Raw genomic sequence first — 24,855 nt, 5'->3', positions numbered from 1 at the left:
CAACCTGGAAGTATGTCCTGTTAAAAAAACAAATTATAGTAGCGCAAACCAGATGGGATGGCGTATCTCTGCAGAATGCTGTGGTAGCCATGCTGGTTAAGTGAGCCTTAAATTCTCAATTAGTCACAGACAGTGTCACCAGCAAAGCACCATCACACCTACTCCTCCATGCTTCACGGTGGGAACCACACATGTGGAGATCATCCGTTCACCTACTTTGTGTCTCACAAAGACCAAAGTACAGATTTCCACCGGTCTAATGTCCATTGCTCATTTTCTTGGTCCAAGCAAGTCTCTACTTATTGTGGTCCTTGCAGCAATTCGACCATTAAGGCTTGATTCACACAGTCTCCTTGTTAATGTTGATATTTGTCAGTCATAACTCTGTGAAGGATTTATTTGGGATGCAATTTCTGAGGCTGGTAACTGTAATGAACTTATCCTCTGCAGCAGAGATAACTCTGGGTCTTCCTTTCCTGTGGCGGTACTCAACATAGCGCATTATGGTTTTTGCAACTGCACAGTTCAAAGTTCTTGAAATGTTCCATATTGACTGACCTTCATGTCTTAAAGTAATGATGGACTGTTGTTTCTCATTGCTTATTTTAGCTGTTCTTGCCATAATATGGACTTGGTCTTTTACCAAATAGGGCTATCTTCTGTGTGAAACCCCTACCATGTCACAACACAACTGATTGGCTCAAACGCATTAAGAAATAAATCATTTCCGTAAATTAGCTTTTAAGGCACACCTGTTAATTGAAATGCATTCCAGGTGACTACCTAATGAACCTAGTTGAGAGAATGCCAAGAGTGTGCAAAGCTGTCATCAAGGCTAAGGGTGGCTACTTTGAAGTGTCTCAAATATAAAATCTATTTTGATTTGTTTAACACTTTTTTGTTTGCTACATGATTCCATATGTGTTATTTCATCGTTCTGATGTCATCACTATTATTCTACAATGTAGAAAATAGTAAAATAAAGAAAAACCATGGAATGAGTAGATGTCTCCAAACTTTTGACTGGTACTGTATATACAGTGCCTTCGGAAAGTATTCAGACCCCTTTACTTTTTTCACATTTTGTTACTTTACGGCCGTATTCTAAAATGGATTAAATAAAATAAATTATTTGGCAATGTACACACAATACACCATAATGACAAAGCAAAAACTGTTTTTTATATATTTTTTGCTAATGTATATAAAAATTCAGACCCTTTGCTATTTGACTCGAATTTGAGCTCATGTGCATCCTGTTTCTATTGATCATCCTTGAGATGTTTCTACAACTTGAATGGAGTCCACCTGTTGTAAATGTAATTGATTGGACATGATTTGGAAAGGCACACACCTGTCTATATAAGGTCCCACAGATGACAGTGCATATCAGAGCAAAAACCAAGCCATGAGGCCGAAGGAATTGTCCGTTGAACTCCAAAACAGGATTGTGTCGAGGCACAGATCTGGGGAAGGTTACCAAAACATTTCTGCAGCATTGAAGGTCCCCAAGAACACAGTGGCCTCCATCATTATTAAATGAAAGAAGTTTGGAACCACCAAGACTCTTCCTAGAGCTGGCCGTCCGGTCAAATTGTGCAATCGGGGGAGAAGGATCTTGGTCAGGGAGGTGACCAAGAACCCAATGGTCACTCTGACAGACCTCTAGAATTCCTCTGTGGAGATGGGAGAACCTTCCAGAAGGACAACCATCTCTGCAACACTCCACCAATGACCCCTTCATGGTAGAGTTGCCAGATGGAAGCCACTCCTGAGTAAAAAGGCACATGACAGCCCGCTTGGAGTTTGCCAAAAGGCACCAAAAGACTCTGAGAAACAAGATTATCTGGTCTGATGAAACTAAGATTGAACTCGTTGGCCTGAATGCCAAGCGTCACGTCTGAAGGAAACCTGGTACCATCCCTACGGTGAAGCATGTTGGTGGCAGCATATTGCTGTGGAGATGTTTTTCAGCATCAGGGGCTGGGAGACTAGTCAGGATCGAGGGAAAGATGAACAGAGCAAAGTACAGAGAGATCCTTGACGAGAACCTGCTCCAGAGCACTCAGGCCCTCAGACTGGAGCGAATGTTCACCTTCCAACAGGACAATGACACTAATCACACAGGCAAGACAATGCAGGAGTGGCTTCGGGACAAGTCTCTGAATGACCTTGAGTGGCCCAGCCATAGCCCGGACTTGAACCCGATCAAACATTTCTGAGAGACCTGAAAATAGCTGTGAAGTGACGATTGAGGGCATCTGCAGAGAAGAATGGGAAAAACTCCCCAAATACAGGTGCTCCAAGCGTGTAGTGTCATACCTAAGTAGACTCGATGCTGTAATCACTGTCAAAGGAGCTTCAACAAATTACTGAGTAAAGTCGGAGGTTTACATACACTTAGGTTGGAGTCATTAAAACTCGTTTTTCAACCACTCCACAAATTTCTTGTTAACAAACTATAGTTCTGACAAGTCTGTTAGGACATCTACTTTGTGCATGACGAAAGTCATTTTTTCAACAATTATTTACAGATTATTTCACTTATAATTCACAGAATCACAATTCCAGTGGGTCAGAAGTGTACATACACTAAGTTGACTGTGCCTTTAAACAGCTTGAAAATTCCAGAAAATTATGTCATGGCTTTAGAAGCTTCTGATAGGCTAATTGACACAATTTGAGTCAATTGGAGGTGAAGCTGGGGATGTATTTCAAGGCTTACCTTCAAACTCTGTGCCTCTTTGCTTGACATCATGGGAAAATCAAAATAAATAAGCCAAGACCTCAGAAGAAAATCTCCACAAGTCTGGTTCATCCTTAGGAGCAATTTCCAAACGCCTAACGTTCATCTGTACAAAAAATAGTATGCAAGTATAAACACCATGGGACTACGCAGCCGTCATACCGCTCAGGAAGGAGACGCTTTCTGTCTCCTAGAGATGAACGTACTTTGGTGTGAAAAGTGCAAATCAATCCCAGAACAACAGCAAAAGACCTTGTGAAGATGCTGGAGTCCACAGTAAAATGAGTCCTATATCCACATTATCTGAAAGGCCGCCCAGCAAGGAAGAAGCCACTGCTCCAAAACCGCCATAAAAAAAGCCAGACTACGGTTTGCAACTGCACATGGGGACAAAGATTGTACTTTTTGGAGAAATATCCTCTGGTCTGATGAAACAAAAATAAAACTGTTTGGCCATAATGACCATCATTATGTTTGGAGGAAAAAGGGGGATGCTTGCAAGCCGAAGAACACCATCCCAACCGTGAAGCACAGGGGATGACCGCATCATGCTGTGGGGGTTCTTTGCTGCAGGAGGGACTGGTGCGCTTCACAAAATAGATGGCATCATGATGGAGGAAACTTGTGTGGATATATTGAAGCAATATCTCAAGACATCAGTCAGGAAGTCAAAGCTTGGTCGCAAAAGGGTCTTCCAAATGGACAATGACCCCAAGCATACTTCCAAAGTTGTGGCAAAATGACTTAAGGACAACAAAGTCAAGGTATTGGAGTGGCCATCACAAAGCCCTGACCTCAATCCTATAGAAAATTAGTGGGCAGAACTGAAAAAGCGTGTACGAGCAAGGAGGCCTACAAACCTGACTCAGTTACACCAGCTCTGTCAGGAGGATCTGGCCAAAATTCACCCAACTCATTGTGTGAAGCTTGTAGAAGGCTACCTGAAACGTGTGACCCAAGTTGAACAATTTAAAGGCAATGCTACCAAATGCTAATTGAGTGTATGTAAACTTCTGACCCACTGGGAATGTGATAAAAGAAAATAAATCTGAAATAAATAATTATCTTTACTATTATTCTGACATTTCACATACTTAAAATAAAGTGGTGATCCTAACTGACCTAAGACAGGAAATGTTTTCTTGAATTAGATGTCAGGAATTGTGAAAAATTAAGTTTAAGTGTATTTGACGAAGGTGTATGTAATCTTCCGAAATCAACTGTATGTAAATGTGACATTTCAGTGTTTTATCTTAAATAAAAAATAAAAAAAATATGTGTTTGCTTTGCAATGATGGGGTGTAGATTGATGAAGAAAAAATAACTACTTGATCAATTTTAAAGTAAGGCTGTTGAGGAACAAAATGTGAAAAGCAGGCAATGTGAGTTGCATGGACTCACTCTGTGTGCGATAATGGTGTTTAACATGATTTTTGAATTTTTTAAAACTATTTTTATTAGTATTATTCTTATTGGACCATCAAAACATCCGGGCTGAAGCTAATGATGCAACTGTGTGTGACATTTTTCTCATATTGAGGCTTGGGATCCCTCAGTAAACACTCAGTCACAGGGGGATTTAGCCTGAGGCAGAGCTTAAGGCTGTTTACCACCCCCAAATGTGTATACGTACAGCACAAGGCAAGGCTCACAGGGATTTCCATCATGACTATTCATCTCCAGCTAAATATACACTACATTGCCAAAAGTTTTTGGACACCCCTTAAAATGAGTGGATTCAGATATTTCAGCCACAACTGTTGCTGATGGGTGTATGAAATCGAGCACACAGCCATGCAATCTCAATAGACAAACTTTGTCAGTAGAATGGCCTAAACTTAAGAGCTCAATGACTTTCAACATGACACATTCATAGGATGCCACCTTTCCAACAAGTCAGTTCATCAAATTTCTCTCCTGCTAGAGCTGAACAGTCAACTGTAAGTTCTGTTATTGTGAAGTGGAACCGTCTAGGAGCAGCAACTGCCCAGCCACGAAGTGGTAGGCCACACAAACTCACAGAATGGGACCGCTGAAGCTCGTAGCGCGTAAAAATCATCTGTCCTCGGTTACAACACTCACTGCCTCTAGCAGCAATGTCAGCACGATAACTGTTCGTTGGGAGCTTCATGAAACACATTGGGTTTAGCGGATTCCAGGAGAACGCTTACCTGCCCCAATACATAGTGCTAACTGTAAAGTTTGATTGAGGAAGAATAATAGTCTGAGGCCTAGCCCGAACCATGAAAAACAGCCCCAGCCCATTGTTCCTCCTCCACCAAATGAGATGTCCGACGAGCAGGTGTACCTCTCACCACTTTCCTTTCTGACCATTGTTGACATTTTTTAGTTAGATGTTAGATGTGCAGCACAGTTGCAGCGCACCTGAGATTGTTCAATTTGACCCAAAGTTATTCTCTCTTTTCTTTTGATTTCTCAAATGTGTGTTCTGTTTTCTTGCTCTGCACAAACATGTTGTGTTTGTTTGTTTTGTCTTGTCTTCTATCAAAGATTTGTCGGGCCACAATCCAGCAGGGAGTATTACATAATGCCTATTATTTTTCAGACATGGAAAACTTCAAGACCCACAGAAGAAGCTCGGTGTCAGTTCGCGAGGGACAGGGGGTGGTGCTGCTGTGTGGTCCCCCATCTCACTCTGGAGGTAAGAAACCAACCACAGACTCTTTATAGTGATAACTGAGCCATACATTGTCACCTGCTTGTCAGGCTATAACACGTCTCTCTCCTGAACACATTGAAACTTTTCTAACAGCTTAGGATATGTCCGAGGCTGAGGCATCAGAAATGAAGAGTGGAGTTTCCAGACAGACAGACTCCTCTCTGCTGCTTTCAGCTCCTGGAGCTGCCTATCTTCCTCTTGCTCATGTTTCCTAAGACCGTCAGCAAGTGTTAGCTTGCCAAATTGCCCTCGGGAGACAAAGGTGTTTGTGTGCCACTAGCCTATAGCTGACCAACACCCTCTTTACCCGCATCTGTGGGGAGCCAAGGCCAAGTGATCTCCAACGGATCGTTTCCGGTATCCAATAGATTGCGCAAACATTATCACCCTCTGCTAACCATGGGGTGTTAAGCCATTCTCCTCTGTCGAGAGTTTAGCTTCCTCTCCCTACCAGCCTTGGAGTCCTACCTCTCTTTCATAGGAGGGACTTTGTTTTGAGATTCATTTATATAACCACCTGTCAAGCCTCCTCGCACTTTCTGTACCTTCCATCGTCCTCTGTCGCTCAGTTGGTAGAGTATGGCCCTTCCAAATGTCAGGATAGTGGGTTTGATTCCTGGGAATATCCCTACATAAAATGTATGCATGCATATAAGTCACTTTGGATTAAAGCGACTGCTAAATGGCATATAATATATTATTTTCCCATATCAGTTTGATTACTTTTATTCATTAAAAGAACAGCATGTGTTTTAACATCTTATTAATTGTGTTGACAGTGTTGCTCAATTAAAGCTAGAATCTGCAGTTGAAACAATAACAAAGCCCATCCCTGTCTCTGTTTTAGTAAAAAAACTGAAGGATGGACATAGAGAAATGTAATTACTTTCAAAATCATAGACTGAGCTGATGCAAGGACTGGCCATCCATTATATCAATATTATAGTTTTAACCATGTTTTTTGGCTATACAGTGTTTGTTTACATTTACGTTGTTTACAATCATTGGAGTAAAACAAGCTTATACAATATGTTGGGTTCTGATGGGTTATGACAGTTAAACTAAGCTCACGAGGCATTTGTAAGTTGTATTCCTCAAGAATCAATGGGTATGTCATTCATTTATATCATTCATTTATATCATTCATTTATAAGTCCAAAAATTGATTTTGCAACTGCAGATCCTAGCTTTAAAAGTGCTTCATATCCACAGAATGTTCAAATTACTACGGGTTGGTCTTAACCCATCAGAACTGAGAACTATCATTTTCAGTTTTGCTGAATATTCTTACATGATGAAATAGAATCATTAATTACTTTTCAAACGCAAGTTGAATTTCTGTATATTTTCCATTGTGAAACATACTTGCTTATATTGTATTTTCTTCTGTTCATAAATTCTTAACAAGTTAAAAGAGCAAAAGGAATTGCTTTAGTTATCACCACTTCTTAGAAACTGAAAACTTTTCAGAAGTGAAGAGGATAAGCTTGTATTCCCTATACTTGAAAAGGGTGTCTGGTTATTTAGAAGATCTCTGCATGAGAGATGAATGGTGAAGGCTGAACTTTATACACAGTTTCAACCCACAGTAATATGCTGCGGCTGATGAAGAATGATCATTGTATTGCTATTAAATATAATTATTGAATATATACTGTATGTATATATATATATATACACTACCGGTCAAAAGCTTTAGAACACCTACTCCTTCAAGGGTTTTTCTTTATTCTTACTATTTTCTACATTGTAGAATAATAGTGAACACATCAAAACTGTGAAATAACACATATGGTAACCAAAATCATGTAGTAACCAAAACATTTTTTTTAATATTTGAGATTCTTCAAATAGCCACCCTTTGCCTTTATGACAGCGCTGCACACTCTTGGCATTCTCTCAACCAGCTTAACCTGGAATGTTTTTCCAACAGTCTTGAAGGAGTTGCTGAGCACTTGTTGGCTGCTTCTCCTTCACTCTGTGGTCCAACTCATCCCAAGCCATCTCAATTTGGTTGAGGTCTAGGGATTGTGGAGGCAAGGTTATCATATGCAGCAATCCATCACTCAATCCATCCTTCTTGGTGAAATAGCCCTTGCACAGCCTGTAGGTGTGTTGGATCATTGTCCTGTTGAAAAACAATGATAGTCCCTATATGCCCAAACCAGAGGGATGGCGTATCGCTGCAGAATGCTGTGGTAGTCATGCTGGTTAAGTGTGCCTTGAATTCTATATAAATCAAATACAGTGTAACCAGCAAAGCACCCCCACAACACAACACCTCCTTCTCCATGCGTTATGGTGGGAAATACACATCATCCGTTCACCCACACAAGGCGGTAAGAACCAAAAATCTCACATTTTTCAAACCAAAAAGGACAAATTTCCACCAGTCTAATGTCCATTGCAATTTGACCATGAAGGCCTGATTCACACAGTCTCCTCTTAGCAGTTGATGTTGAGATGTGTCTGTTACTTGAACTCTATGAAGCATTTATTTGGTCTGCAATTTCTGAGGCTGGTAACTCTAATGAACTTATCCTCTGCAGCAGAAGTAACTCTGGGTCTTCCTTTCCTGTGACGGTCCTCATGAGAGCCAGTTTCATCATAGTGCTTGATGGTTTTTGCAACTGCACTTGAAGAAACATTCAAAGTTCTTGACTTTTTCCACATTGACTGACCAACATGTCTTAAAGTAAGTTCCGGCGCCGACAGAGATGGCCGCCTCGCTTCGCGTTCCTAGGAAACTATGCAGTTTTTTGTTTTTTTTTACGTGTTATTTCTTACATTAGTACCCCAGGTCATCTTAGGTTTCATTACATACAGTCGAGAAGAACTACTGAATATAAGATCAGCGTCAACTCACCATCAGTACGACCAAGAATATGATTTTCGTGACGCGGATCCTGTGTTCTGCCTTTCAACCAGGACAACGGAATGGATCCCATGCGGCGACCCAAAAAAACGACTCCGAAAAAGAGGGAAACGAGGCGGTCTTCTGGTCAGACTCCGGAGACGGGCATATCGTGCACCACTCCCTAGCATTCTTCTCACCAATGTCCAGTCTCTTGACAACAAGGTTGATGAAATCCGAGCAAGGGTAGCATTCCAGAGGGACATCAGAGACTGTAATGTTCTTTGCTTCACGGAAACATGGCTCACTGGAGAGACGCTATCGGAGGCGGTGCAGCCAGCGGGTTTCTACACGCATCGCACCGACAGAAACAAACATCTTTCTGGTAAGAAGAGGGGCGGGGGCGTATGCCTTATAGCTAACGAGACATAGTGTGATGAAAGAAACATACAGGAACTCAAATCCTTCTTTACACCTGATTTAGAATTCCTCACAATCAAATATCGACCACATTATCTACCAAGAGAATTCTCTTCGATTATAATCACAGCCGTATATATCCCCCCCCAAGCAGACACATCGATGGCTCTGAACGAAATTTATTTGACTCTTTGCAAACTGGAATCCATTTATTCGGAGGCTGCATTCATTGTAGCTGGGGATTTTAACAAGGCTAATCTGAATACAAGACTCCCTAAATTTTATCAGCAAATCGATTGCGCAACCAGGGGTGGAAAAACATTGGATCATTGTTACTCTAACTTCCGCAATGCATATAAGGCCCTGCCCCGCCCTCCTTTCGGAAAAGCTGACCACGACTCCATTTTGTTGATCACTGCCTACAGACAGAAACAAAAAAAGAAGCTCCCACGCTGACGTCTGTCCAACGCTGGTCTGACCAAGCTGACTCCACACTCCAAGACTGCTTCCATCACGTGGACTGGGATATGTTTCGTATTGCGTCAGATAACAACATTGACGAATACTCTGATTCGGTGTGCGAGTTCATTAGAACGTGCGTTGAAGATGTCGTTCCCATAGCAATGATTAAAACATTCCCTAACCAGAAACCGTGGATTGATGGCAGCATTCGCGTGAAACTGAAAGCGTGAACCACTGCTTTTAATCAGGGCAATGTGACTGGTAACATGACCGAATACAAACAGTGCAGCTATTCCCTCCGCAAGGCTATCAAACAAGCAAAGCGTCAGTACAGAGACAAAGTAGAATCTCAATTCAACGGCTCAGACACAAGAGGCATGTGGCAGGGTCTACAGTCAATCACGGACTACAAGAAGAAAACCAGCCCAGTCACGGACCAGGATGTCTTGCTCCCAGGCAGACTAAATAACTGTTTTGCCCGCTTTGAGGACAATACAGTGCCACTGACACGGCCTGCAACGAAAACATGCGGACTCTCCTTCACTGCAGCCGAGGTGAGTAAGAAATTTAAATGTGTTAACCCTCGCAAGGCTGCAGGCCCAGACGGCATCCCCAGCCGCGCCCTCAGAGCATGCGCAGACCAGCTGGCCGGTGTGTTTACGGACATATTCAATCAATCCCTATACCAGTCTGCTGTTCCCACATGCTTCAAGAGGGCCACCATTGTTCCTGTTCCCAAGGAAGCTAAGGTCACTGAGCTAAACGACTACCGCCCCGTAGCACTCACTTCCGTCATCATGAAGAAATTCCACAAATTCACGTTTAACAAGGTACACCTGTTAATTGACTTCCTCATGAAGCTTGTTGAGAGAATACCAAGAGTGTGCAAAGCTGTCAAGGCAAAGAGTGGCTACTTTGAAGAACCCCAATTATAAAATATATTTTCATTTGTTTAACACTTTTTTGGTTACTACATGATTCCATAAGTGTTATTTTATAGTTTTGATGTCTTCACTATTATTCTACAGTGTAGAAAATAGCCCAAATAAAGAAAAACCCTTGAATGAGTAGGTGTGTCCAAACTTTTGACTGGTATTGTATATATATTGCATGAGGACATTTTGTACACGTTCAATATTTCTGAAATATCTGAACTGAATGTGCAGCCGAGATGGCAAAGCTTGAGTACCAAATGTTTTCTTGTTATTTGTCTATTTGAATATTTCTGAGAGAGAAACTGGTAGAAATCTAAACAATTCCCTTTCAGCCAGGAAAAATGTTTTTCAGTTCTGAGTTATGTCACTTGAGCATACGGGCGGCAGCTTTGTGTGAGGAAGAGCTTATCTCCTCTAGCAAACAGTTTCCTCAAAGTCTCTTCGTCTCTTCGTCCTACAGCTCTCATAGCTTCAGTAGGACGCGGTTGTAGCAATGAGTTACGATAACACATTCGAATGACGGTGCTTTTTCTCATGCTATGGTTATACGCATTAACTGTTACTTTAGGCACACATCTGGAAAAATAGGGTATCCACGTATTTCAAATCATATTTGTGCTATCATTTAGGCTGTCACCTCCTTTGCCTGTTGGCACATTCTGTCTTGTTTTGGCAGATGGATCAGATGGGATCGATCCCATCTCTTTCAGGAGTGATTAAATGCAACACCTGCTTTGCCTCGCTCACTCAAACCTCTCTCACAGATGTCATAAATTCACCTACTACTCCTGCAGGGTAGTACAGTAAGTGGAGGGATCGGTGATAAACAAGGGCTGTAGCAATTTGTAGTTTGTAGCCTGTTGGGATTGTTCCTAACAAAAGCTTGGCAGGCTCCATGGCCAATTACAATTTCAGATGTGAATATTTCATAGTTTGGTGCCAGTGCCTAAGCTAAAACAAAGGTGCAGAAAACTGCCTGGAAAAAGTTAGTATTCAACCCTTTCCACTTACCTTCATCATAGTCCTCCATCTAGAAATAAAGGCATTTTGTCACGCCTGCTCCCGCTCTTCCTCCCCCTAGTGCTCGAGGGCGCTAGGATCCCCAGCATTACGCACTCAAGCCACCATCAGTACGCACACCTGCCTCCCCCCCGTCACGCACATCAGCAATCATTAGACTCATGTGGAATCAATTACTTGTGTCATTACCTTCCCTATACCTGTCTGTTCCCAAGCTCTGTTCCCTGCTTCGGGATTAATTGTCTCATGTCCGTGTTACCCGGGCTCCGACGCTGTTCCTGTTTTGTTTCCTTGTCTGTTCCCGAATAAATGTCTGACTCCCCGTACCTGCTTGTCCTGTCCGGCGTCAGCCCTTACAGAATCCCAAAGCCATCACACGACGCATCGGGGAGTACTGGCGTTCTGTTTGGTGGTGACGTGGGTTCTGGGTCGCTACCGATGGAACCGGGGGTGCCTAGCCAGCTCATCGGGCTTCCACGCCCTAGCTGGCTCGAGAGGTTTCCCTGCCCCATGTTGGCTCGGAGGGCGCCCATCCAACTTCGGGCCTCAGCCGGATTGTCAGGTTTTGTTCGCCCAGCAGGCTTGTCAGACTGTTCCATCTCTGCCGGATCATCAGGCTTCCACGCCGTTGCGGATCGACAGGCGTTCATGCCTCAGCCGGATTGTCAGGTTCCTATGCCTCAGCCGGATTGTCAGGTTCCTATGCCTCAGCCGGATGGCCAGGCTCCCACACCCCTGCCGGTTCGTGGGGAGGTTCCCACCAGCCGGCTTGCCCAGCACCCATGTCTCGGGCCGGGTTGCCCAGGTGGGAATCGGGTGAGATCATTGGACTCACGTGGACTCAATTACTTGTGTCATTACCTTCCCTATACCTGTCTGTTCCCAAGCTCTGTTCCCTGCTTCGGGATTAATTGTCTCATGTGCGTGTTACCCGGGTTCCGACGCTGTTCCTGTCTTGTTTCCTTGTCTGTTCCCGAATAAATGTCTGACTCCCCGTACCTGCTTGTCCTGCCCGGCGTCGGCCCTTCACATTGTTAATAGTATCCTGATTTACCCTCATATTTTCATTGTTGATAATTTCATATCTAATGTATTTAGCGGAGGGCTGGTCGCTGGCTCGAATGACCTTTGGGGATGACATCTCCACTTTAGTTTGTATTTTAATAAACCCATTACTTGTTGTGTAAGAAAGGCGAGAACATTTCAATCACATCAATACATATAACAAAGGCCACCTCGAGGCTGGTGACTCACTTCCGATGCATGGTACCGTGTCAGCCTGTCAATTAAGTGTTTCTCCTTGAGTTACATGTCTTCTTAGTAATGAGAAGTGGAACATAATTTTAATTCTCACAATGTTGTTTCAGAAAGAATGAAGAAAGGAGATATTTCTTCTCAAAGACCAAGGTTAATTTGAAATATTTTCCTATAGAATGTTACTCTACTTCCTGTTGGAGGAATTCTATTGACGGAATGTTTCTTCTTAGAAAGTAGGTTTCCATTTTTTGTTCCTACACGGTTTTCCACAGAAGTCCTTGAAGAGCAGATGAAATTCATTTCAAAGCTAGAGTCTGATAAGTCAAATGCTAAGAACAAAACTAAAGAGTATACCTCAGAGTGTATATCCCTGTACTGGCGCAATCGGTCATTGTGAGTATCTTCGTGGAGTCCTTCCCACTCAGCTGATGCGTTGTGTTTGAACAGAAGGAATACTTTGACCTTAAAAGTTGCGTTATGTTGCTGTCTTTCTAGTGTAATAATAATAGGAGATGCACCAATGGTCCTTACAGTATATTTAACAGCTGACTCCATGAATGTACATCAGAGTGAGTGTAGTAGCTCAGGAATAAACAAAATGGAGATTGTGGAAGGACTCCATAGTATACAGTCAGGTCCAAAATTATTGGCACCCTTGATAAAGATAATCCAAAAATATTGTAGCAAATAAATATTACAAATACTGAGCTATATTCTATACCAAAAATGTTTTTTAATGATATTCTTTCTATCGCCGCAAATGTGCATGGCCAAAGACCTCTATTTTCGTGTCATCCAACAAATCTAAGAACGAAAGAAAGATGCATATGCAGAAAGTAATCTCATACCTAAATGTAAAATATGGTGGTGGATCTTTGATGTTATGGTGCTATTTTGCTTACACTGGTCTTGGGGCCCTTGCTAAGGGTGACGGCATCATGAACTTTACCCAGTACCAGGATGTTTGCCTCTGCCAATAGGCTGAAACTTGGCCACAAATGGCTCTTCCAGAAGGACAATAACCCCAAGCACACATCAAATTCAGCAAATAAATTGTTAATTGAACCGAAAATCTACATTTTAGTTTCCAGACTTGAACCCCATTAAAAAAAATGTGCTTTGAATTGAAGAGTCCATAAGCACAGATGATGGAGATCAAGGATCTGGAAGGATTCTGTATGGAGGAATGGTCTAAGAACTCATAAAACCTTTTAGAAAACGGCTCAGTGACATTGTCCTCACAAGATGAGGTATTGAAAGGTATTGAAAAAAAATGATTACTTGTTAAATAAAATCTCTTTCACTGAGCAATTGTATTAGTATAAAATAATATAATGTTCCCATTCATTTGAGCATGCAATAGAGTTTATTTATTTATTTATTTATTTTATAGTCTTTGCTCATCTTTGTAAAAGGTGCCTATAATTCTGGACCTGACCGCATACAGTATGTACCCAAGCCATGAGTGCATACTGTAGTGACGCCTCACAAGTGTGATGTGATGGGTTGGGAAGCATTTCCATCGTAAGTCATTCGTTTGACATGATGAGGGGTGTCGCTCTTAGCGTGTCTTCAAGATGGTGACAGCCTATGACAAGCGATACTGACAACAATCTGCCATATTGCCACACTATATCTCATGAAGCCAGTAGCTCAATCAAATCCTGCATGTGGGTGGTGCAGTATTCATATTCATTACCCTATGTAGGTGGGCAAGGCCATGGGTTCCAGCCTTGAGTACCAGTGTATCCCCAGGGCTCCACTGGGCCTCTGCCTGAGTGGCTGTCAAGGGGCCCACAATGTATAACAGACAGCTGTCTACAAGCTCCCTGTGCAGCAGAGTGCATGCATAGTGAGCTCAAATATGCAGATTGAGCTGTATGATCTACTGGCAAGGGAGCGTGTGTGTGTGTGCGTGCCTGTGCGTGTGCGACTGAGTTAGAGAGAGGCGAGAGAAAGAAAGAAAGAGACAGAGATAGATTTCCTTCTATTCTATTCCTAGCTAGGGACACAGGGGTGTGAGTTCACATTGCCTTACACCCGATGGGTTAGCAGCAAATATCAGCAGAATGTTTACTAAAAGGCATTTACAGGTCATCTGTGACTCCGTATTTCAGAAGGGGTATGCTGTCAGGGTTTATGTATAATCTGATTAGTGGATGACACATTTTATAATCTCCATAAATAAACTCCTGAGTTGATAACTCAAAAATACTGTATTGAGAGACATTTTTACACTCTGGCTATCGCCAGAGGAAGAATCCACACAGAGTGTAATTTGCCGAACCCATTTGCAACAGCACGCATGGCACATCTTCCTACCATATTAAAGACACACACACACACAAGTGAGATGCATGTGTTTCCTAAGGGGATATACTGTGATAGTGTTATTGACCCGTTTCCCATATTAGTATCAAGTACAAGGTAGAGGCTTTTATACAGACATATATACACTAGTAGACATGTTAAAATAATTATACTCCATTACGGTACAGAGACAGTGTTCACTCTCTTGATAAAAACAACTTTGCAGGTAACTGAGTAATATTCTTGGAAAATCATACTCAAACCCTGTGATTTATTTGAATGTAGTTATTAGTCATATAGAGAGCTAACAATTCATGGAAATGGGGGATATAAAGTGTATTGAAAGCAGGTGCTTCCACACCGGTGTTGTTCCGGAGTTATTTAAGCAATTAACATCCCATCATGTTTAGGATTATGTATAAATATGCTGGGAAGGCCATTATTTTGACCATTGTTTTGGCTACAAGGGGCCACTGAGTGGTTTGAGAAGCATGAAAACGATGTAAACCATATGCCACGGCCGTCTCAGTCACCACATCTGAATACTTTGGGAGATTCTGGAGCGAGACATGAGCCGGCGTTTTCCACCACCATCAACGGAACACCAAATTATGGAAATTCTCATGGAAGAATGGCATTCACATTCTTCCAATAGTGTTCCAGACACCTGTAGAATCTATGTCCCAACACCCTATTAAGACACTTTATGTCGTTGTTCCATTTATTTTGGCAGTTACCTGTAGTTTATGGGCATGTACCCATAGCAGGATCAGTGTACATACAGTAGGCAACTGTAGGAACACAAACATGCAATCTCGAGGGAAACTTGTATGTATGGAGTAAATAACATTGAGTTGTTGTTGGTTGTCGTTATATTTAATGTGTGTGTGTGGTGTGAGGGGAGTGTAATTGCAGGTGCCTTTCCTGCTATGCTATCTAGTTGGCTGTGTGTAAGTACTTCGTTCCTTTCTGCTGGACACCAGCCACACATCCTCTCCCCAGGCTCCCGTGCCAGAGTACATAAACACAAATCCCTCAATGCCAGTGGGAATTTCATTCCCTCGAGGAATACACTGCATGTCAGCTGCTCTGCAAGGAGAAAATAACAATCCTGGAAAACAACACTCTGTTGTCCTGTTCTGTGCTCAACAGCAAGCTTGGGTAGCAGAGCACCATCTTGGACTGGAATACAGTGTTGTTGCTAACCATTACGATGACAACACTCCAGCTTTCAGTGTTGCAAGGAATTAAAGCTGCAATATGTAACTTTTTGGGCGAGCTGACCAAATGAACATAGAAATACGATTTATAGATATGTCATTCCTATTAAAAGCAAGTTTAAGAAGTGGTATATCTGTTCTATGTGTGTAATTTCTATGCTTCCCATTATTACGTTTTGCTTTACGTTTTACTTTCAGTTTTGTACACCAGCTTCAAACAGCTGAAAATACAATGTTTGCTTATGAAAAATATATTTCACATTTGTCACAAACTGAAATTAAGCAAACTATTAATTTTTTAATTAAAATTTGAGCAACCAGGAAATGGCGGAGCGATTTCTGCAAATTGCACCTTTAAACTCAACTGCATTGTGTTGTGTTCCTTCTCATATTCAATACTTTTGGCTTTTGTATGTTAAATTCTCAACATCTTTTATTCAAACGTATAGCAATATTGCCGAAGTGAAATTGCAGCTGCTTGTTTGCTTTTAATATTGCTTGCAGTAATGGTCACACTCTTTGATAAGCTAAGAGATTGATGTAGAGTTGGCTGTCTGGCTGTGTGGTTATGGTACAATTCAATCAATAGATGGATGTTTCCTTTACTCCCAGGAAAGATTGCATTGATATACTGTCTTCTTTCTCAAATGTGCTTTGAACACAAATCCCTTTCATTTACAGTATATTGATTGACCTCAGGTGTATATGATAAAAGGATATGGTGCCGCCATTAAAAATGTTTTTTTTTTCTGTCGTGCCTTGACCTGCAGTAATATAGGTCTGTCATGGCATATAAACCATTGTGGAGGCACCGTCTGAATTCAGGTTGACGTTTATTGTCATGAATCTTGCTCTGGAGGCCAACACACTATCACAGCTTATTGTGAAATAGACACCAATTACTTATTTGAAATTCATGACAGGCATACAAAATAGTGCGACATTACAAGATTTTCATCACAACACATTTCGCGTGTCTTACACAATCTTTTCCCTCAATACGTATTTGTGTACGTTACACAAATTCCAATTTGTTTGGGTTGCTAGGCGTTCACATTATATGCCCACCCATCCATCCTCCCCAATCAACATCCCTCCTATCGTTTCTGCCTTAAGTAACGTACTGTCTTTATCTGTGATTGAAATTCACTGTATACTGTTGGATTCGGGATAAACTCTGAACTTTGCGATATTAGATAAATGATAGATCAGAAGCGTAGAATATGAGGAGTGAAAGAGACTGGGTTTTATGTTGGAAGTGAATGATTTTCTGTAGAAGACTTTGAAATGTGTTGGGTGGATGAGAGGATTAATATAGGGGAGTGGATGGACATATATGGATTAGGCGAAGGAGGGGTTGAGGTCAGGAGGTCAGGTCAGATCCCCTGAAGGGAGTAATAAGGGTTTATTACCCTATTACCCTCTTCCTGTGGAACCATAAGATGTAAGGATTGGAGAGAAGGAGGAGTGTCTAAATTGGGGTATATATACTTGTGATGGTGAGAAAGATGTTGTTTTATCTGAGTACAGCTGTGTCGACCCTTTGGGAAGAATTAAACTTGGTTAAGCTTCTCTAGTGTCCATGAGTTATTTACTCTGAAAAATAAGAGCCTAACAATACCAAATTGTGTACTGCACACAAAAATATCAACTTATTCGTGTGACTGTCTCGAATTTCCAATAAGCAATTTGTTTCTATTTCAAACTAATCTGTGAAACTGGTTTGTGGAGGCAGAATTGACTGCTAGATGGGCCGGCTGTGAAGTCATAAATGGCTATATCATAAAAATTTATGAAAACAAACATTTGCTTTTTGGTCTTAATTTAAGGTTAAGGTTAGGCATTAGGGTTAGTTATGTGGTTAAGGTTAGGGTTAGGTTTGTATGACTTTGTGGCTATGGCAGCAAGTGACCACTCTGCATAGCTTCCTCCAGGGCAAGATTCCTGACAATAAATGCCGACTTACCATCTGAATCAGTGTTCTCAAACAGGTTAAGTGAGACACAATATTAATCATGTGTTCTGTAACTCAACGTCTTAAAGGGCTCTTCGCAATTCTTGTGCTGTTTGTGTTATTGGAGTGCATTGCTTTCACTTATTGCTTTTCAGTGTGGCACGTAAAGTGTTCCATTCAATTTGGTGGTGTACAGTAGCAACCTAGAAGTGGGTGAGACAGGAACAAATTGGACTCCTTATGTCTCCAATCTTCCTATTGAACATAAATACACGTGCCCTCTGATTTGGCTGGTTTATTTGCAGTTGAGTATTTGGAAAAGCTTTGATTAATTGTAAGCCCTCTATGTGATTAATAACTACATTCAAATGAATCACAGGGTTTGTGTATGATTTTGCAAGAATATTAGTCAGATCTAAATCTGTCTCCGCTAATGCTCCTTATCTACTGTTGTCACCATGTCTAGATCTACATGAACTTTGCCCGTACACTCAGGTCCGTCTAGTCCAGGACATGACGAGATGGGCAGCCAATGACCAGACTGATGTTATCCACCCACACCTTTCCGATTACTAACGTATTTGCTAATCGGTGATCCTATCATTTCAAATATATATGTGATATTTCGCAGTATTGGTATGCTTTTTTAAAAAGTGATTTTTACCTCAGAAGCATTGTTAGGCATGTCACATTTCATTTCTTGATCATGTGGTATGGATTAAAGAGGTCATTCAAATGAAGACGATTATTGCCCGTTTTGTGAAGTTGTGGCATGACAGTGATATTTTGGCTGTTCTTTTTTTCCGAAGGCCAATGTCCGCATGCAGAGCCTACCTGCTCCTCCTAGTCAGCAGAAGAGAGACAGGCAGGGAGATGGGGCTGGGTGCAGATCAGGGATGACACAGACTGCCAGGCCAGATACAAGCGCAGACAGAGCAAGGAGCTGCCTCCCCTCCGCTGATGCACTTCCTATTTTGACAGGCCAATGTTCTAGCATTGGGAACGTGCTGGGAATGTGTGGTCATTATAACCGAATACGCCCAGATTTGAAGTAGACACAGTCGTGTGCACATGCTATTATTAACAAGGTCTTCTAATGATGAGGTAATAACACTCTCTGTTTTCTGAATGTGTTGCTAGCGTTTCCAGAAATCTTACAGTGGAGAGTCAAATATCTATCTTGGGCTCCTGATATTCACCTCGGATCAGAGAAGCTAGAGAGGCTAAAAGGCTGTCACTTACGCTCTCTCAAAGCACACTACATTAGTGTGCTGCCTGTGTGACATAGCCTTGGTCTTTGTATTACTCAATTACTTTTTTTAGTCCTGGACCTAATGCGCCTGACCTCCATTTTATAATGGAGAGAGAGAACTTTTAGGGGCACTCCAGACTGAAATCACTTGTGCACATCCACTTAGAAGAGGGTTGCTTTTATTGTGCATCCTCTGTTCTTTTTTTGCCCCAAGACCCCAGGATTTGAGAACATGGAGCATGTGCACTCTGTCAAGTCATGTAAAGGAGCAGAATGTGGGGAGGAAGAGGATTCTCGGAGCCTGGAGCAAACTTGGGAGCACTGCACTTTGAAACAGAATTGGAATGGCATTACTTTCAGGGGGTGGTTTTCACAGAGGCTGTGGTATGGAATTCTATGTTTTCAGCAGAGAAGAGAGGCAGTATTTTGGAGGAGGCCCTAGTTATATTAACAGTGTGCACTGATTGTACCAAATTTAGGGTGAAGCTGTTATTTTGTGTAATTTTATTTTGTGTGCAATTTCGCCTTATTTTGATGCTCACCAGACTATTGGACCTGCTAGGACCTCGTCTCAGTGAAACTAAAGTAAAATATCAGAGAAACTAAGAAATTGGTTTTGTGACCCTTCTATGGGTTTGTCCAACAGCTCCACACATGTCACGGTACATTACTTCTTCCTTACGGACTATATTAAACTTTGAACACGACTATTAGATACCTTTTGTTTTAAGTTTGTTAATCGCCAGGATGCTGCTGCCTGTGTTTGTAGCACGGTAATAATAAATGCATAGTGTTGTCAGAATAAACTTGACATGTATATTAATAGCAGACAATCAGACATCTGTGTCATTATTAATATTCATTGAAAGCATGCCACTGATAATGCTTGATGGAGATACAAATACAACCCCCCCCCACCCCCCCACTCAGAATCAACACGCCAAAATCAACACTGATGCAACTCATAACTCAGAAGGATCTAACCAACTGATATGCCCTTATTATAAAACCTTAACAACCACATTGTATTGATAGATGGGTTGTTTTGTCTGTTGATGCAGGCCTATGCTGCACATGTTGTTCCCCCTTGTCATAATTATTCCCCATGTTCAGATGAATATTTATTGTTTTTATAGCAAGCTGACTCTGCAGGGGGATCCCAGGGGGCTCTGCCACTGGGTTAAGTGTAGGAGGAACTGAGGCTAGGAGCCTGCCGTCCTGCAGCGTGTAGATATGAATCACGTTGGTTACTTTGAAGAAAGCCAAGAGGCTGGTAGGGCTTTAATTGTTGTCTCAGAACACTGACACTATTAGACACATGAAGGAATGCTTGTGTAAGCATTTCCAATCATTTGTCATTAAAGTCTATTTATATTCTGTCATGCTCATTGAAGGGAATAATTACACTGTTGGACTAGTGCTTTGATGATAAATAAACAATATTATTTGTATTTCTGTCATGGGGATTTTTTTGTGCTTTTGGGGAAAATGTACAGATGCACAATTATGTCATACAAGATTTTCCATGGTGATTGGATGTGCTATTGTGTTTGGTCAAGTTTGCTTGGGCCAATGGAGTGAGTCTTTACATTGACCAACTCATTTGACCAAATATGTTATAAAATACAAACCCTTTAAATCTTACTTTCAGTCATACAGTATGGTATTTTCTCTGAGTGTGACAGAAACACAGTGTATGCTGAATCTGTAATGGAAACCTAGGAGACAGCGGTGTCATCTTAAATTACGGCAGATTTACCTTTGGATAATGTCTTAGTGTCTCAGTCTTCCTACATAATTTAAACATTTTCACAAATCATTTACGATATACTTGCTGGTTTCTCTGTTTTTGTGGATCTCCTTATTTCATGGTGACTTCTCCAAAGCATTGTGCCACCCTAGCAATCTAGACACACACCGCACTATATTCTGTCAGCATCTGACAAGACTCTTACGGGGACTCCTCAAAGTGGGAACTCCTCTCTACTCAAATGTAGCATCTTTTCGCAACAGCATCAAGGAATTTGCCCACACTTTACAGATTGCCTTATCTATCTAGCGTTCATAATCTCATCACATGGCCAAAATCAGCAGAAATTGTTCATTGTATAAAAGGAATTTTCTACAATTACTTGGAGTTTATTGCTAGTCTTTTCACTTTTTTTTCACACCTTTGGCGTCTGTGTTTGTCGTTTTGTTTGTTGAGCGTAAACATGATAAAGCAATCAGTCAGTTTTCATGGGTGTGGTGGTTGTCAGGTCGGTCTTATTCGTATTAGTAAAGCTTAATGGTGAAACCGCCACGTCCGTTTGTGATATTACAACAACGAAGAAGTTACTGTAAACAACAAAACACTGTTTGTTTTCCCTCGGACATCATTGCACATGCAACGCTCCTCACCTCCACTTCGTCAACAGTCGGGATCTCAACGTACTGTTCAGAGTTAGAATAGTAGAATACACAAGGTGCAATTTCGAAGTGTGGTTGTGCATCATCAGTTTTTCTCTTGTTATGTCAGTCACTGACAGTCACTCAATTACCGACCGGGCGCCAGACGATTGATTTTGCTAGTCACTCTCACTCAGATATCATATTAAAAACTGTAAACATTTCTCTCCACCCTATGGCAAAATGTGTAGAATTGTAGGAAATGAACTCTCTCTGCTAAAATGTTTTGCTCGCAAGGTTGGTTGTCGGTACGCAGACCCATGAGCCACTGTGGCCCCCCCCCCATTTTGAGTTCAATTTTGTGGCCCCAACCCCCATCAAAGTTGCCCATCCCTGGTTTATATTATGACAGAATTCTTGATGCTTTAAGAAAGTAAATATTGATTTCAGCCCCCCATCTGAATGTATTTTCTAAGTGCTAAGTCTGATGTTTAAATAATAAGTTTAATTTGAAGTCAAATGCCCTCTGTTACATTATGCAAATGCATTATCCTCTACTTTACCTACAATAACCAATGACTATTTTTGACAATATTTTTCAGGCATGTTTCCTAGTCTTGTTTAACACTGAATTATCATTACATTTTCTTGCTCTGACATTATTTACCCATACTGTAGTCACCATGTATCATATGAGTAGTACATTTAAGGCACTGAGGAGAATAAAATGACGTAATTAGCCTTTTTATTTTACTGGACTGACGGTACCTGCATCTGATGGTGCTTTCAAGACAACTGGGACCTCTCCCCAAATTATGATGTCAGTGATCTTCAGGTTGGAAAGTCAGAGCTCTAGAAAGATGCCTGAGTTTCCGACTTGGAATTCTGAGTTGGATGACCGTTCAAAACTATTTTTCCCAGTCAGAGCGCCTTTTTTGTCTTTCTCAGTTGTCTTGAAAGTTGGAGATTTACGAATTCCCTGTAGTTTTGAACACAGCGTTAGTCTCAGTGGAGGGAGGGAGAGAGCAGCAGAGGGTCCACCTCTCACAGTCCCTTGTCTCTTCTTCTTTTCCTCCAGTGAGACTGACCAGAGATGAGACACCGTCTTCCATCTGATGAGGAAACTGAGTCGCACCGCATCTGCCTTATGCAAAAATTCATGTTCCTATGACCAGATAAAGTTAAATATTCCTTGATATTAAAATAGACACAATGAGTGGCTAATAATAATGAAAAGGCAGGGCTATCGATACACTTATTCATTGCAGTTGCAGCGCGAGTGGAAGTACAGAGAAGCATTTTTTATTTTTTGTAATAGTGTTGAATAAAAACAGTGTTGACAGTCATGAATAGAAACAGTGTTGACAATGATGAATAGAAACAGTGTTGACAGTGCTGAATAGAAACAGTGTTGACAGTGCTGAATAGAAACAGTGTTGACAGTGATGAATAGAAACAGTGTTGACATTTAAGTCATTTACATTTAAGTCATTTAGCAGACGCTCTTATCCAGAGCGACTTACAAATTGGTGCATACACCTTATGACAACCAGTGGAACAGCCACTTGCATCTAAATCTTGTTGGGGGAGAAGGGGGGTGAGAAGGATTACTTACCCTTACTTACCCTATCCTAGGTATTCCTTGAAGAGTGCTAAATAAAAACAGTGTTGACAGTGATAAATAGAAACAGTGTTGACAGTGCTGAATAGAAACAGTGTTGACAGTGATGAATAGAAACAGTGTTGACAGTGCTGAATAGAAACAGTGTTGACAGTGATAAATAGAAACAGTGTTGACAGTGATGAATAGAAAGTGTTTACAGTGCTGAATAGAAACAGTGTTGACAGTGATGAATAGAAACAGTGTTGACAGTGATGAACAGAAACAGTGTTGACAGTGATTAATAAAAACAGTGTTGACAGTGCTGAATAGATACAGTGTTGGCAGTGCTGAATATAAACAGTGTAGACAGTGCTGAATAGAAACAGTGTTGACAGTGATGAATAAAAACAGCATTGACAGTGATGAATAGAAACAGTGTTGACAGTGCTGAATAGAAAAAGTGTGGATACTGCTGAATAAAAACAGTGTTGACAGTGCTGAATAGAAACAGTGTTGACAGTGCTGAATAGAAACAGTGTTGTCAGTGCTGTATAGATACAGTGTTGACAGTGCTCAATAGAAACAGCTTTGACAGTGCTGAATAGATACAGTGTTGACAGTGCTGTATAGATACAGTGTTGACAGTGCTGAATAGAAACAGTGTTGACAGTGATGAATAGAAACAGTGTTGACAGTGATGAATAGATACAGTGTTGACAGTGCTGAATAGATACAGTGTTGACAGTGCTGAATAGAAACAGTGTTGACAGTGCTGAATAGAAACAGTGTTGACAGTACTGAATAGAAACAGTGTTGACAGTGATGAATAGAAACAGTGTTGACAGTGATGAATAGAAAGTGTTGACAGTGCTGAATAGAAACATTGTTGACAGTGATGAATACAAACAGTGTTGACAGTGATGAATAGAAACAGTGTTGGCAGTGCTGAATAGAAACAGTGTTGACAGTGATGAATACAAACAGTGTTGACAGTGATGAATAGAAACAGTGTTGACAGTGCTGAATAGAAACAGTGTTGACAGTGATGAATAAAAACAGCGTTGACAGTGATGAATAGAAACAGTGTTGACAGTACTGAATAGAAACAGTGTTGACAGTGATGAATAAAAACAGCATTGACAGTGATGAATAGAAACAGTGTGGATACTGCTGAATAAAAACAGCTTTGACCGTGCTGAATAGAAACAGTGTTGACAGTGCTGAATAGAAACAGTGTTGACAGTGCTGTATAGATACAGTGTTGATAGTGTTCAATAGAAACAGCTTTGACAGTGCTGAATAGATACAGTGTTGACAGTGCTGTATAGATACAGTGTTGACAGTGCTGAATAGAAACAGTGTTGGCAGTGCTGAATAGAAACAGTGTTGACAGTGCTGTATAGATACAGTGTTGATAGTGCTCAATAGAAACAGCTTTGACAGTGATGAATAAAAACAGTGTTGACAGTGATGAATAAAAACAGCGTTGACAGTGCTGAATAGAAACAGTGTTGACAGTGCTGAATAGAAACAGTGTTGACAGTGCTGAATAGAAACAGTGTTGGCAGTGCTGAATAGAAACAGTGTTGACAGTGCTGTATAGATACAGTGTTGATAGTGCTGAATAAAAACAGTGATGAATAAAAACAGTGTGGATACTGCTGAATAAAAACAGTGTGGATACTGCTGAATAAAAACAGTGTGGATACTGCTGAATAAAAACAGTGTGGATACTGCTGAATAAAAACAGTGTT

General features: G+C 41.2%; 1 protein-coding gene across 4 annotated transcripts in view; it reads left to right on the top strand.

Moving 5' to 3' along the window:
• The window catches only part of LOC118400066 (contactin-4-like), a 172,691-nt gene that overhangs the window by 68,558 nt on the left and 79,278 nt on the right, over positions 1-24,855 (top strand). For all 4 annotated transcript variants that reach the window (XM_035796461.2, XM_035796463.2, XM_035796460.2 and 1 more), the window contains exon 5: positions 5,313-5,408. In XM_035796461.2, coding sequence (XP_035652354.1) covers positions 5,313-5,408 — 96 coding nt within the window. The remainder of the gene's footprint in view (positions 1-5,312; positions 5,409-24,855) is intronic.

This window comes from Oncorhynchus keta, chromosome 21, assembly GCF_023373465.1.
Source record: "Oncorhynchus keta strain PuntledgeMale-10-30-2019 chromosome 21, Oket_V2, whole genome shotgun sequence".
Lineage (NCBI taxonomy): Eukaryota > Metazoa > Chordata > Actinopteri > Salmoniformes > Salmonidae > Oncorhynchus > Oncorhynchus keta.
The sequence above is the reverse complement of the archived record's forward strand: the minus strand, read 5'-3'. Positions and strand labels throughout refer to the sequence as shown.